The sequence below is a fragment of the Fragaria vesca genome, linkage group LG3 (genome assembly GCF_000184155.1).
Source record: "Fragaria vesca subsp. vesca linkage group LG3, FraVesHawaii_1.0, whole genome shotgun sequence".
Taxonomy (NCBI): Eukaryota; Viridiplantae; Streptophyta; class Magnoliopsida; order Rosales; family Rosaceae; genus Fragaria; species Fragaria vesca.
This window is the reverse complement of record NC_020493.1, coordinates 7,382,950-7,398,438: the sequence shown is the minus strand read 5'-3', so window position 1 is coordinate 7,398,438 and position 15,489 is coordinate 7,382,950. Positions and strand designations below refer to the sequence as shown.

General features: G+C 37.4%; 4 protein-coding genes across 4 annotated transcripts; 1 reads left to right on the top strand and 3 right to left on the bottom strand.

Annotated features, from left to right (window-relative positions):
- Positions 1 to 171: 171 nt before the first annotated feature.
- Positions 172 to 3,425, bottom strand: LOC101293758 (14-3-3-like protein D-like). Its single transcript, XM_004293891.1, has 7 exons — positions 3,258 to 3,425; positions 2,617 to 2,923; positions 2,450 to 2,537; positions 1,916 to 2,025; positions 1,625 to 1,773; positions 581 to 636; positions 172 to 463 (listed from the first exon to the last, which is right to left on the bottom strand). Exons 1-7 carry the CDS (start codon positions 3,319 to 3,321, stop codon positions 461 to 463), a joined length of 777 nt encoding a protein of 258 aa, XP_004293939.1. The 5' UTR covers positions 3,322 to 3,425; the 3' UTR covers positions 172 to 460.
- Positions 3,426 to 4,811: 1,386 nt separating this feature from the next.
- Positions 4,812 to 8,201, bottom strand: LOC101293468. Its single transcript, XM_004293890.1, has 11 exons — positions 7,891 to 8,201; positions 7,653 to 7,797; positions 7,286 to 7,353; positions 6,915 to 6,985; positions 6,549 to 6,791; positions 5,980 to 6,143; positions 5,838 to 5,893; positions 5,672 to 5,724; positions 5,310 to 5,478; positions 5,111 to 5,208; positions 4,812 to 5,026 (listed from the first exon to the last, which is right to left on the bottom strand). Exons 1-11 carry the CDS (start codon positions 8,042 to 8,044, stop codon positions 4,922 to 4,924), a joined length of 1,326 nt encoding a protein of 441 aa, XP_004293938.1. The 5' UTR covers positions 8,045 to 8,201; the 3' UTR covers positions 4,812 to 4,921.
- A 1,805-nt stretch (positions 8,202 to 10,006) lies between these two features.
- Positions 10,007 to 11,412, bottom strand: LOC101293173. Its single transcript, XM_004293889.1, has 3 exons — positions 11,302 to 11,412; positions 11,041 to 11,116; positions 10,007 to 10,849 (listed from the first exon to the last, which is right to left on the bottom strand). The coding sequence occupies exons 1-3, from the start codon at positions 11,305 to 11,307 to the stop codon at positions 10,419 to 10,421; spliced, it is 513 nt and encodes a 170-aa protein (XP_004293937.1). The 5' UTR covers positions 11,308 to 11,412; the 3' UTR covers positions 10,007 to 10,418.
- Positions 11,413 to 14,835: 3,423 nt separating this feature from the next.
- LOC101310881 lies at positions 14,836 to 15,246 on the top strand. Its single transcript, XM_004295529.1, has one exon. The coding sequence runs from the start codon at positions 14,836 to 14,838 to the stop codon at positions 15,244 to 15,246; it is 411 nt and encodes a 136-aa protein (XP_004295577.1).
- The last annotated feature ends 243 nt before the right edge of the window (positions 15,247 to 15,489 follow it).

Here is a 15,489-nt window from a genome sequence, read left to right as displayed (position 1 = left end):
TTCGATTAGCAACTACTATCGGCAGTCGATCCATTTTTAGACTACTCTCTCTTGTTTGATTTAGGGGATCTTTGTGCGAAAACAACTAGCATTATTTGATGTTCTGTTATCATATGCCTTGAGAAAAAGGGAAAAGGGTGAGGGATTGATAAAGGGGGCACCCCAAAAGTGAACAGCACCACACATTCAGCATATAAACCAAGTCTAGGTCTGCAACCAAATGGAGTCGGTCTCAACAAATCAAAGGAAGATATGAGGGGGGAAAGCCTTTACATTAGGTCAATAACATGGATAGAGAACTCAGGGTTACAAATGCTACAGTGACATGTCAAACTACAAATCCCAAATGATACTAGAATCCAGTTTGCATAAATCAGAAAATAGAAGCACCCTAAGAGTAGACCCTGCAAGGTTTCTCCATCCTTAAATTACACAACTCCTACCCATGCTCCGTGCCAGGTCACTGCAAAAGGAAAACAAAAATACGGATGTCAAAAACATTCTGATTATAATCAAAATGATTGCTAGATATGGCCGTAAATGAAAGAACAAAATGGTGGCAAGACAACAAAGAAGCTACCTCTGCATCTTCACCTCCAGCTTTTGCAGAGCTGTCTGCCTTCTGGCCTTCTTCAACTGCAGCAGAGTAATAAACGAATGTATTATACAGATATCAACTTATTAAGATAATGTGGAGACAGGGAGATCCGAAGCGGGAGGTAGAGAGTCAATGGTAAGAAAATTTTGAATAAAGTGCAACACAACCTAAGATATAAGAACAAAAGCATGATTGAATACAGTTCCAGCCGCATCTTGACAATACTATCAGATTATTTGCAGTGAACCCAAACAATATCTCAACCCTTTAATGCCACATGCATAATCTGCATTAATCCCATATAGCAGTGATTTCACCTCATATATGTTCCAGAACTTACAATTACAATAAACCTATGGCTAATAATTAAAGATAATGTCAACCAAATTACTATCATATAAGGCTATTTTGAATAAAAACACTCTATATCTTACCAACTGGATGTGATCATATCAGAACGTTTATTAAAATTACCTAATAACCAATTAACGTGCTTGCTACATAAAAAACACATAATTTTAATTATAAGTTCTCCATCTGCTTATGATTACTCTTACCTTTAATTCTGCAACTATTATTCTCTTATGTGCTACATAAAAACCATATGGACAGTCTTTTGGTGATCTGTTTGATTTCTAGAAGTATTTTTAAGTTTCTTAGGATAAAGTAAAGACACGTCTTATAGTATGAAATCACTATCAAAATTATGTTTTCCACATAACCCAGTTAAATGTCTGAGAAAACAAAAGAGTTAAAGTTGGTTAGTTCTACCTTCCCTAGTTCTGCATATATCTTTTTTGGTTTCCGCAGGAAAAAGTATCATTAAATCATATAACGCCTAATGGTATGTAACCCCTATCAACAATAGCTTTGTTACATGCGTGAGCTAGCAAGGCCATGCTCTCTCTTACTTAAGTAATACAGGTTGAGAACCCAAAAGTATGAAAATAGAAAAATAGTGAGAAAACTCTACCAATACAAAGCACAAGGCAGCATATTTTCACTCTTACAATAACTTAAAATTACCTCCATCCTCTGGAATGTCAGAGGTCCACAGTGTAAGATTGTCCCTCAGAAGTTGCATGATTAAGGTGCTGTCCTTGTACGATTCCTCACTCAAAGTATCCAGCTCAGAGATAGCTTCATCAAAGGCTTGCTTTGCAAGGTGACAGGCTCTGGTAAAAGTTACCAATGTACAACCACGTAAGTTTCTTTTCTTCTACTTTTGCTTTTTGTCAACAAACAAAACATTACATTACATAAACTAGTTAAAAAGAAAACATATAGCAGGAATATTGATCACAATGAAAAACATACCTTTCAGGAGAGTTTAAGATTTCATAGTAAAAGACAGAGAAGTTCAAGGCCAATCCCAGCCTGATGGGATGAGTGGGAGGTAAATCAGTCTCTGCCTTGCTTGAAGCTGCCTGCAAATAGATAAACAAAGAGACAATTTGAGTGACTTGTGCATTTGGACCACAATCTAAAACACAGTAATGACAGTTTATGCATAGGATGAGCAAATCAGTACAACCATTTCCAAAGCCCTCCACACATTCCACAAGCTTCCACATTGTGAATATAAATATTAAGTCTCATATCTATATCTTAATCATAGCACAAACAGCCAGAAGGAAGACAAGAAATATCAGGGACCTAGCAGGGATCCCACACAAAGATTGATCAGTTAACAGTCGTCTTCATTAGTTTTGGGTAATACAAATCAGATAAAGTCTCTACTTTCCCCTGTTCAAGCAACCAAGAGTTCATCTTTACTATTTCTTTATTTACCCTAGTCTCCTTTAGCAAGCAAACAACAGATTAACCAAATCAAACATTGTCCCTGTATACCTGATAAGCCTTCATTGACTGATCAGCAACCTCTTTCCTGTCATCACCAGTCTTAAACTCAGCCAAGTAGCGATAGTAATCGCCTTTCCTGCAATCACACAAAACAAAACCACTCAAAAACCAAACCCACACGCACAGGAACAAAAATCTCGAAAATCGACACTAACATTTTGTAGAAGAACACAGTGGACTCAAATCCCGAGCAGGACGGGAGGAGATGCTCATCAATAACCCTCATGATGTCACTGCAAATGCTGGAAAGCTCAGCCTCCACCTTGTTCCTGTACTCCTTGATCCGGCTCACATTGATATCATTCCCTTTGCCCTCCTCCTTCTGCTCAATCGACGACAGTATCCTCCACGAAGCCCTCCGAGCTCCAATCACATTCTTGTACCCCACAGACAGCAGATTCCTCTCCTCAATAGTCAGCTCCACGTCAAGCTTAGCCACTTTCGTCATCGCCTCCACCATTTCTGCCAAAATTCCACAAGATTAAAGTAAAACAACAACTTCAAACCTCAAACCCTAACCCTAGCCTGGATTCCGCTCCAAAAATGCAGCAAATCTAATAAATCAAACGCCTAGATCTCGATTTTTCCTGCCTATTAACACAGTTCTTACTCCAAATTCTCATCACAAAATTCAAAGCAAAATAATAATCAAATCCAGAGTCTGTTAAGCTCTCTGCTTTCGTTGATTTCCTCACTAACCAAACAGATTTCATCAAAAATAAATAAATTTAAAAAAAATTGAAAAAGTAAAAGCAGAAAATGATGGAGAGTGAGAGTGAGGGAAGAAGAAGCATACCGTCGTAGCGCTCGGCCTGCTCGGCGAGCTTGGCGGTGTAGACGTAGTTGTCTCTCTCAGCCATGGTGGATCTCTCTCTCTCAGTCACTCACTTCCTCTATGTGATTTTTTTTTTGGTTGGGGTTCTGTGAGGTCTCTCTCTTCTTTTCTGTTTTATGGAAAGTGGGGGTCTGAGAAAACTGTTTGGTATGAATGGGGTTGGGTGAGGACCGGTTGGAGCGGGACCCTATTCCATTATGCCACACAGGTGCCAGGCGGCGGTTCAGGCATGCCTACGCTACGCGCTGGAAGGCGCGTATGGTTACGTACTGCTTGGTTTGGAGGGAATATTAGTATGCTGGTGACCGGTAAAGGTCGAGCGCGTGTGTTACAGGGAGAGGAGGAGGATTTTTGGCGGGGTAGGAAAATTGGAGGTGAGGGTTTGGTAAAATGACTTTGATTTTAGAAATACTAGAAAGCAAGAGCTAAATGATACCTTTTTTGAGAAATGACATTTTTTTTTTTTTATAATTCTAAAGAAATAGCTAAATGATACCCGTTCTTTTCTTAAGTAAGCTTAAACGACAGCTACTATCATTAGTGGTCAAGAGTTTAAATGGAGAACTTTTATACTTAAATCTGAATTTGATTAAAATTTAAATCTCAATCTATTCTTGGTGACTAAGAGATGAAACATCTTAACATAACATCTCGACGCAGATTAATCTTTAAGCCCATAAACCTTTTTAAAATATCGTCGTTTAATATTCAAAAATAAAAGTGAGCTTAAGCGACGAGAGAATTCACTTTAGAACATATATGAGACGTAAATGTGTAATCTTCATACCACACGAGGGGTGATAGTATCTCTTAGAAGTTAGAACATAATGATACAACTTGAGAGGTGACGTTTGTGACTCCTTTGAGATTGTAGCTTTGCAAGAACAACACCTTAATGTATCCCATTCAATAAGTCATCGGATCAGCAAGAAAGGCAAACATGATTCAATATTTGTATTGATGTAATTACAATCGAGAACTTTTCAAAAAACCAACTCTCAAAACTGGAAATTAATCATTCATGAGAGTGAGTTCTTATACTTCCACAATATGCTTGATCTTCTCAGGTTGCCAGTCAGGCATGCCATAGTCATAGTGGGTGACCCTCCTGCTACATAAGCCCCTAGTAAGGGTTACAACTTACAATGTGTTGTGATATGAACAACTGGCTCACTGTGAGTAATACGATCCAATGGTATGGGTCAATGAGAACCCTTCCAAGTTTAGGATAAGGAACTTGAGAGCAAGTCATGAATGAAACCTGAATTCATGGTACATATATATGGGTGCTAATACTAATAAGACCGACTTAGAAGTTGAAACCAAGAACACTAGAGTTAATTGTTGATTTTTGCTGTAACTCTTTCTGCATAACATCCCTCTCAATCTCTCATGCATGTCTGTTTCCGTGTATTTACACCTTTCGTTCCAAACATTCGAATATGAAAACCCAGCGCCTGACTACGCTTCTAATGTGTTCCCACAAATCAAGCTCTATATGAGGGAACAATGATGAAGGTAAAAGGATGCAACAGCGACCAACAATATTATTCATTGACTAATCTCATTACTTTGATGTTTCTCTACATGCTATCATTATCACTGCACTTACATACATATTATACCTATAAGCTGGCGGTCAGTGTGGAGGACGATTCTTGTTGCTTTAGAGTGTCAGCAACGTGTGCAACCACTCCAGCACCAGCATTGTGAAGCCATTCATTTTTCACCTGGATTTACAAAGAGAAATCCATTTAATCAGAAAATGAAGAGATGACGCAAATCCAATGGAGAAGATTGATTTAGAACAGTACATGAATGTTGTTGTGGGCAAAGAAGGGCCAAGCTGCAGAATGAAAGCTGACATCAACTTTTTTCCATCCCAACTGTTGTAAGCCTCCTATCATTTCATCTGTTAACAATACTAAGCAAATTTTACCCAATGCTATGTAAAGGATTGCATTCCATCAATGTCATCATATATTGAATATCTGCCGGCACTTGTGTACTTACCTTCAACAATTTCATGATATTCCAAGGTGTTCTGTTGGTTGGGTTTACTTTGGGCTGCCTCCTTCGCCTTAGCTGCTTCAGGAGGAAAATGGGGGCCGTCAGACGAAACTGGGGGACAATAATCTACATCTACAACATGCTTGTAGCCAACCAAAGACCGTCGAGGAGGCTGCAAATAATGTTAAAAACATCAGATTGATGGATAAAATTGAAGGGTGCATTCACTATTTGAATTATCAAAAGCTAAAACATTTACCCTTCACAAACATGATGGCCATGAATCCATAAACAAATTATCCTGATTTTGGCAATAGAAGCATAAATTTACAGAAGCTACAAACTATGACTATATCAACTGTCACCTTCAAAATTTCTGTCTCTCTCCTAATGGATGATGTACGCCAACCAACCATATCTGTATGATGTTAAAGAAACTGGAATAGAAAAGAGAGGACTAATGAATGGAAATTTGAAAGTTCAGGCATTCATATTATTCTGCTACAAAATGAATGATACACCGGAGGATACGATCATAAGATACATTAGCATAAAGAATCCGAGATTTAAACGACCCCAATGCTGATCTGCAAAATGAAACATATCAGAACCCTAACAGAACTTTGCCAGAAATTAAATGCCTAAAGTAATTGATATGAAATGCTTGACTTACAAAAAATTTCCATCTTCACAATCAGATGCCATTCTCAACAGAAGTGGTGGTCTTTCAGGTTTACCATCAGTGAGGAACAGCTGACTACCAGTTCGACCAACAACAATAGGAGCAATTGGTGCAGCCAACTTTTCTAAAAATGGTACGCCTAAAAGAAATGGTAGCTGAAGAAACAAGAGAATACATAAATTCAAATTTACTATGTGAAGGTTAGGTTCAAGTAGCCCTAGATACCAGACATAGACGGCTACCATAAAAAAGCATCACAGAAGCGATCAAATAGTTAAAAGCAATTGAAGTCTCAGTATCAGTAGTTCAGTACTATGGTCAATTGTTCTCCCAATAATGTGAAATATCTGACCAACCTTGTGAACAGTCCCTAATAAATAACAGTGCTAACATCCTTTATCAGAGAAGTTAATCTATCTACTCATCCCTTTACTAAGTTCCCTAGGTATACGGGTGTTTGTTGCAAGTCAGAATGACTTTGGAAAAAAGTAATACACCTTAACAGATCCCAGAATGGCACCTTAGTATAGGGTAAAAGTAATTAATGATTATAAAGTTACCTGCTTTTTCCCCCTCACCCCAAGATGTGGGGTCGCCAATGTTACAAAATTGATTGGCTCCAAACCGGCAATCTTTCCTCGTCTCAAAGGGTATGTTTCTTTTGAATTTACAAGAGCTGAATCGGGAATATCATTGGGTCTGTAAAGAACAGATATTGCGTATCTTGCAAACAAACCCCCCAGAGAATGGGCTAAAAATGAGATTTTCTTCAGGCTATCTGTCTTTTGCACAACTTGCATGACCTGTCAATCAAAAAATTTCCAAGGTTATGCAAGGATGTTTATTTTTCAACATGCCACAGGTAACATGATTTATAAGTAAAGAGTAAATTTTACAAATAGTGGCTGGTAGATTTCAAAACTCACTTCATCTGCCAGTCTCTTTCCAGCTCCATCAATCCCGGTAAAAGTTTTAGTGTACATGTTACATGAACTTGCTGAAATACAGTAAGCATGATGTTAAAACTCGCATAGTTAAGCTTATAAAGCAATCATATAAGCCAAGAACCTTAGTGACATAACACATTTTCTTCCCAGAATATAAATAAAGATACTAGAATTTCAGTCCAGATTTCTCATTGTCCTGCTTAGTCTGACAGTTCTCGATCTCACAACTACCTTTTTTGAACAGTACTCTGTTTATTACTGTTCTCATAACTTATTAAGTCTACACATTTGAAACTAACATAAGCTGAAAGTAAGTTCCACATATTTGAAGCAAAGCGAGATCAATTTACCATAGATTAAAAAGTTCCTGCCTAGACGCTTTCGTAACTCCACTTCCACATATGTCCAATCACTCGGGCTGCATTACTAAGAATCAGTTAAATTCAACATCAATTCAGGCGGAAAACCAAAGAACTACATAAACCAAAACATAATCAATCACCGAATCTCAACCTTACATAAATCCGAAAATTTAGACCATGACCTCACAAAACTCATACTTCCACAATTCTATTGGATATATTCACAACACAAACAACACTCATCTCACTCAAAAGCATACATGACCAATCTCTATCCAACACAATCAATTAAATTAAATTTCTAGCCGCTTTCGAGACTACGAAGCTCATTTTGGAGAGTTGGAAGAACACATACCTAGCCAATATGCCATGAACAAGTACAAGAAGATGATCAGGCTTCTTCTCCGCACTGGCAACACCTCTGGAGGAAGAAGCGAAACCTCCCTGACTCGTCATAGCGTGAGCTCTCAGTCCTTGATTCCTCCAACTATTATACGCTCCTGAAAATTCAAAATCAAAATCATAATCAATCGCCTAATTTCCACAAAATTAAGCAAACTTCTGCAATTGAAAAAGTTAATCGTTTCAATTACCGGAAGAGAAGGCCAAATACGAAGAAGAGCAACACGACGACGAAGACGACGACGGCGACGAACCTAGAGCTCCACCACCATTCCGACGAGCACTGCTGCAACTGAATCTCGGCGAGTAACCGCAACGCGCGTGAAGTAGAGGAGCGGAGGCCATTTATATATGTATAGGTGGAAGAAGAAGAAGAAGATAAGGAAAAGAGAGAGATCCTAATTTCTTGGTTGAATCAAAGAAGCGAGGTCAGCATCGACGCCATACTCTTGGTTATCTTTTCTTTTCTGACCAGCGAGCTAACCCAAGTCCATGTCTTCTTCCTCAGTCTCGCAGCTAATTTCCTTTTCTTTCCTTTTACTCTTCTTCTAGTAAATTTTTCTTTTTTTTACTTTACTTTGAAGTACTTGCCAAAAATTTGGATTGTCTTTTTGTGTATAGTTTGTGGAGATGAGGGTTACGAACTTGGCTTCTACGTGACCAATAAGTAGGCATAAGGTTTCGGCTTAGGAAGAAGAGAGGAAAGAAATGAGTCTTTGTTCGGGCGAAAACATCAAATTCGAGCTATACATTTGAATGTATTTGATTTATCGTCGTATTTATTACATCACGAAATACTCAATAAGGTTTTTGGATTTATGTTGGATATTTCACAACACTACGGATGGTTATAAGTTATAACATAAATGAGATGAAATTCATGGAGATGAATTCATGGTATGGGTGTAAAGGTAGCAAATGATATGTGGGTGAGCAGTTCAAATCAAAGTAGCGCCAAAGGGAAGAAATCATTGTAGTTGTTCACTTGGTATAGGCAGGCCAGCTGCTACACAGACGTACACAATCACATAACATACAGACGCATGTATTATTGCATAGCTATCCCAAAGAATTATTGGCTGAGCCAAGTTCTTGGACCGCCTAATACACCTAAAGGAAGTTCAGCATGCTTTTCTTATCAGCTTCGAAACGAAGACATAAGAAAAACATATCTTTGAGCCTAGGGCCAACATATATATTGTCTTCATTTTGCTGCTTGAATAAGAGATATGTTTATCATATTATGTTAGTCCGGTTAAGTGCAAGGAATTATCAGGAGTCAAGTTAGTAACGTGGATTTGTATATTTGCAAGAGCAATCCTTTTTAGGGGTATCCGGATGAGGCTAGGAGTGATCATGACCTCGAGGGACATCAAGGAGATGACTAACCCCCTCGAGCGATATGAGAAATGAGGACCATGAGGGTTACCTGAGAGAACAGAAATAGCTCGAGGGATATTTGGATGAGAAGTGAGGGTTTTGAGTGAAATATCCAAGCGAGAAGTAAAGATTAATCCCCTTGATGAAGACCACAAAATCTAGAACAGTTGGTCATGGTGCGCAAGAGAAGACATGTATGTGATGAGGACTAGAGGTGCAACTGATGATCAAAATGACTCATCAGATGTTATCATGTTGCTTCAGTTGTCTTATGTTTTGAGTCTATCATTTTAGGCAATTGACATACCTCAAATGAAACCGTAAGAAAGCAATAATCGATATGACAATAATGTTCATGGATATAACTAATGTGGAGAAGTACATGACCAGTCATGCAGTTAGATTCATTCTTACTATCCACTTATATGGAAACAATCAATTAATAGTTTCAAAGAGATTTATAACTATCATGTAAAAAGATTCATCGTTATTACAATTTATACCTAGAGTCTCTTTCTGAATATAGAAGAAGTAGTTGATATTTTTATCTATTTATATGTAAATTCGATAAAATAAAAATTCCAAAAAAAAAAAGAAGAATGACTTTTTCGAAATATCCTTATATATCGATATGATATCTCATTTTCTCAAAATAACGATAGATTGATAAACATATATATTTTAATCTTTGTGCTTACCTCATCAAATTAAGAGTATTGGCATCAGTTCATGACCGAGTTGCTTCCTAGAAAATAAAAAGTCAAGAGAAGCTCACTCAATTAATGTTGAACTAAATTTCAACAAATTTTAATGTGTAAAGCTATGACGTGTTAATGTATTGATGTGTAAGGCTATGATGTGTTAATGTATGACATGTATTGATGCATTGATACATAAAGAGTTGAGGCAAGGAAACACTAAAAAAATATAAAAGCCACTTCATTTTCATTATGATATTATGATATACAAGATATTGATCACATCGTATTACAAAACTAATGGATAGACTTATGAGAGGCACACACTAAAAACGCTTGTGGATCACTCAGAAGTACACACACATGAACAATTGCATATATACAATAACCAAGTAGGGAAATGAACCAGTAGAACCAGCAGGGACAGATATAAGTTAGACAACAGTTCCAAGTTGAATTTCTGCCATGAAAGAGCTTCAAAAGATGCATTCTGCACGGTTACGATGACCAACGATTTCGTAGAAGTACCTCAAAAGACTATATACAAGAGGCAAAACAAAGTACGAGTGTGCAGCCCTTAACAAGTCTTTTGGCTAGCACTTTCTATTTGCCACGCACAGATCGACTAGAGAGCTTTGATGTCACATAATGGAACAAGAATTAGGGTTGTCATCACTGAATACAGCAGTGTCCTGCTCACTAAACATGGTGGAGTAAGGAGGAGGCTGATAGTAGCCGTGCTCCATGCCACTGTAGCCGTGCTTATAATAATTGTACGAATAGGACGAGTAATTCGGAATTGAATTGTAGGTGGTGATGTTGTGTTTACTCCGATGCTCACCACGATCATGATGGTTGTGGTGGTGGTGGTGATGTTCGTGGCCATCACGGGGCTGATGCTGCTGGTAGTACTGAACATTAAGGTTGTGTCCATATTCAGGGTTGTAAGGGTAAGGCCAAAGCTCAGCTGTCCTTCCAGTCCTCCTTACTGCCTTTAAAACCTTCTCTTGCTTAGCCCATCCCATGACAGTCACCTTCTGCATGTTTATATCCACATCAATATCGTCTACTCCTGTAAATTTGATAGTTGCATACAAACTATATTAGAATCACAGTAAGTAAATCCATGATCAGCAGAGATCTATATATAAACTTTAAGCCTGTGAGTAACAGATCCATATATATTGTCAATAAGGAATAAAGCTGCTGATATGACTCTAAAAAGGCAACAATAGGAGAAAGAACATTTACAAAGCAGTATACCTTTAATCTTTTTGAGAGCTTTCTTTATCTTGTTCTCACAGCCAGAACAGTCCATGTGCACTTGCATCTCTACTATCTGCACAAAATTAACCAGAACACAAACATAAGTTCATATGCAGTAGTAATTTAAGCTCTCGCGGACTGATCGTGTATTTCGAAAAAGAAACAATGGTATAACTTCAGCTGCAAGTAAAAGTTGCACAAACGAAGCATGCACCCTTTTCATAATGCAGCTATAGCTAAGTTTAAGCAAGTACGCACCGTCATGTTTCGGAATAGGCGGATATATATAGCTTTGGTCTGTTATATATGAAAACTAGTGCTTGATGAAGCTTTGGCTCTAAGAATGAGAAATAAAACCAGGCAGCTCTCTCTATTTATAGAGACAAGCAGTACTATTATATTGGTAGCTGTTTCTCGACCTCTTTAAAAGCAAAGAGAAGAAGATGGTGAGGGCAATGGCTGCTTACGCAAGATCGATAAGATAGAATATTATTATTCAAAACCGAGTAGTCCCCACTGTTAGCTTTCCTGTATACCCTTCGTTTTCTTCGGCTTTCTCTGAAAGAAACAGGTTGGTGAAAAGGAAGAGCTACCTATATACGTACTACGGCTGAGAAAGAGTGCAGCAATTGCTCAGAAGTTGATCGAAGTGCAAGGAAATAAGATATTGAAGCGGCAAGACTTAACCGTGTTATAGTTCATCAATAATTAAGGAAATAACAATGAATTTTCTCCTTGTGATTATGAAGTCACTCTAACACGTAAATATATGATTAGTCAAGATATAGTTTATTGTGAACGGCAATTGTTTGTTTTAAGATAATTTTAGCCATTGTGTGAACGCTATAATGTGGTGATTATGGTCAACCTCATCAGTACTTAGAACTTGTTAATGATGGTCATCATCATCATGAAAAGTCATTAAATATGTGCATGTATTCCATCATTTGAAGTTAACGTATGTTATTTGAACACCATAAAGAGCAAGTTGGCATACTAAAATTCTTGTGATCGATATAACCGATTAGGTATCGATGCTGCTATATTTCTCACTATGTTGAACTTGTCAAAGTCTTCGAGTTTAAATTCTTCCAATAGAATCGAGCAAATATGTTTATGTCATAATTTTTTTTAATACATCATGCATGCATATACTAATAATGCTAGCTCGATCTAGCTCATCGTCAGCGAAAATATACAATATAATGATATTTGAATCACCTCAATCTTTTGGGGTCTGTATTATTGATGTCATTCTAGATACGACTATTAATACTAAAAAAAAAACTAATAATGCTAGCTACTGAATACTATCTCTTATGGTATTTATATGTTTATGCATGTGCAATGTTTGTTGTTTTGGTAAGAGGTACATGTGCAAATTGTTTGTTCTTCATAAAATATGAGTAGAAGGGAGAAATAATTTGCGTCTTTGATTGCAAGTATGGTCTAGCTAGCTAGGGACTATATCTCCTTATTAATAAACCCAGTTTTGATACATAGAATTATTTTCTCAACAATTAAGTTATTCATTCGTCGGATTACAGTTTAGTAGAGATAAACTGATGAGAAAAATCTCTCGTAAAATCAACTTTATCATCTTTACAAAATTGAACAAGGTGCATATTCACTGTAAATACGTACTTTTTTTCCTTTTTTTTTTTTTCTTTTTTTTCTGTGCCTCAAAATGTGCTTTCATGTTTTAAGCTTACTACTTCATAAGGTAAGTACCAACCTAGCTCATAATCTCATATGGTCTACGTAGGATAAGAAAACTCCTATGTCATGAGAGATCGATGTTGCTAGCAATATTATGATATATTACAATGGTTTTCCAAAATACGTACCTATCAAAATCAGTATTGTAATTTAACAAAATACTACTCGAAAACTCTATCAACAGAGATACACATACATGCAGGTATCATACAATAAAAAACCCTCCAATCAAAGCAGGCTAGTAGTGGTAGGAAGAAAAAAGACAGATTCCAAAAGCAAAAAGAGTAGACTTTATCTCGATCGGTCTCCATCTAGGGTTCTTTTCCAGGCAAATGCAGCCAGAATATTGTAACCCTAGTTGCTTCTTCCAGGACCAATTTTCCAGTCAAATACTCTTAAAAAAAAAAAAAAGGGAAGGGGGGGGGGGGGGGGGGGGGGGGTGGGGGAGGGGGGGGTATATCCGACGGGGACAATAAAGATTTCACTAAATTTCCATATGCAGATGATGAATATGATTAACATAGTTCCAGAACTACGTGCTCTCAGCAAGACGACTTTTAATACTAATCCAGACTTTGAGGATTGAAGTACGTCGTAGAAAATGACTTGAAACTTATATATGTTAATCATCACCCTATAATAACCCATTGTCATTATATATGAATGCATTTCCCCAGTCTACTAACTCTAGTTCATTTTAATTTCCAAGTTATCATGGTAACAATGACATGATCATTTTAAGTTCCAAGTATATACGTAATTATCCTATTACGTGGACTACCTAAAACAACCACTGATCGAGAATCTCATAAAACAACCATGTTTATGGAATGTGATGGGGCCCACGTCAATTAGTCGCACGGATTGTTAAATCTATGTGAGTTGAGTATTAGCCCCCCCTCAAAAGAGCACGTATATCAAATTCGTGAGTGTACCGTGAGTGAAACTTTTTTTTCATTGTCATCCGTGTGAAATAGCCGCATTTTAATCTGTGTGAAACATGGTTTTTTGATGCAGCGGAAATATAAACGTTGGAATCCACCAATGTCTAAAGGCGACTTGAATCCACAAGTCTAGTTTTCTCGAATCCACGAAAGAATCTGGAATCCACCAGAGAATTGAGATAAACTCAAAAGTTTTTATTAATAAAAAAAGTTACGACTACAACCGATTAAGGGTCCTTATATAGGAGAAACTAAACTGTAGGGCAACTAACAACCAAGCCTAAAAGCCCATAGGTTAAAACAAAACAAAATCCAAAATAAACTAAAAACCTAAAATAATACTAAATGCCGAATCGGATATATAAAACGATATCTTTTGGCCTAAATCTGATAGGGCTCACTAAAGTGAGTATTGTAAATCTCGTCGTTCTTATTCTGGAAAGGAGTCATGCATCCCAAATGGACGTTCTGGTCAAAAGTTACTCAAAATCAGATTTAACAGATTTTGCGTGACAAACCCGAAAAGTCTAAAACAATATCTTCTTGAATATTTCAGCGGCTAGCAACCTCATGATGATATGAGAATTACTGATCTTCAAATTATTCTTTTTTATTACTCGCCGTTTCCTGACTTTTATTTTCTTATGTCTAAATTTGGCCAATTCTTGTTCTACATCATTTTTCTAGTAGTGCCAGTAGAAATGGCAATTAGAAAATCATCGATCAGTTGTGTAATCTTTAACAGAAATGCAGATTCAATAGAAAAATTGACATTTCTTAAAATATTACAAATTAGCTAACATAACTCATTATCAGAATGCATGGAATTAACCAATTGTCTTAAACGAACAACACTGGAACCCAACAAAAACAGCAAAATGGGGTGAAGACCACAACATGCCTAGTATCTGTGCCAGAACAATCCACTCGAGACATACAAATGAAGACAAGGCCAGATAAGTAAAGGGACACATTGGAGATTACTACAATGTCAATACCATTGGTTTCTCCATTCTACTTGTCTAAGATATGTAATGACTTTGTATAAATTAACCCCTCAACCCCGAAGTATCTACAATCCAATTTCACTTCTTTACTTACAACTTAAAGGAAAATAAAGTTACCAGACATGGCTGAGAAGGAAGGAGGAATCGTCAAGAAGGGCCACGAAGAGGGACTGGCATTGGCAACTTCACTTCTCCAAGAGTTTGAGCTTCCACTCGGACTTTTGCCCCTTGCTGATGTGATTGAAGTTGGTTTCGTGAGGAGCACCGGCTACATGTGGATCGTCCAGAAGAAGAAGGTCGAGCACAGTTTCAAGATCATCAGTAAGCTTGTGAGCTATGACACAGAGATTAAAGGATATGTTGAGAAGCAGAGGATCAAGAAGCTGAAGGGAGTGAAGGCCAAGGAACTCATGTTGTGGCCTCCAGTCAGTGAAATCATTGCTGATGCGCAACCAACCGGAAAGATTCACTTCAAGAGCCTTGCCGGCATCACCAAAACTTTTCCAGTTGAGGCGTTTGCTGCTGGTCAGTGATGTGTGTTTACCAAGCAAGCCAAGGGCCAGTGTGGTTGCCTACATTTCATCAGTTTAAGATTTCAATTTCCTTATCCAGCAAAAAACCTATTTTGTCTTTTCTTTTTGCCTTCTGTTTCGTAAGGCTTTGTCATAGTAAGCTTTCTAACTGTGGTAGTAAGCTTTCTAATTGTGGTACTAAAAAAAAATGTATGCACTTGATGATATACATCTACCAATGAAGTTGATTTGACGCTAAAATGT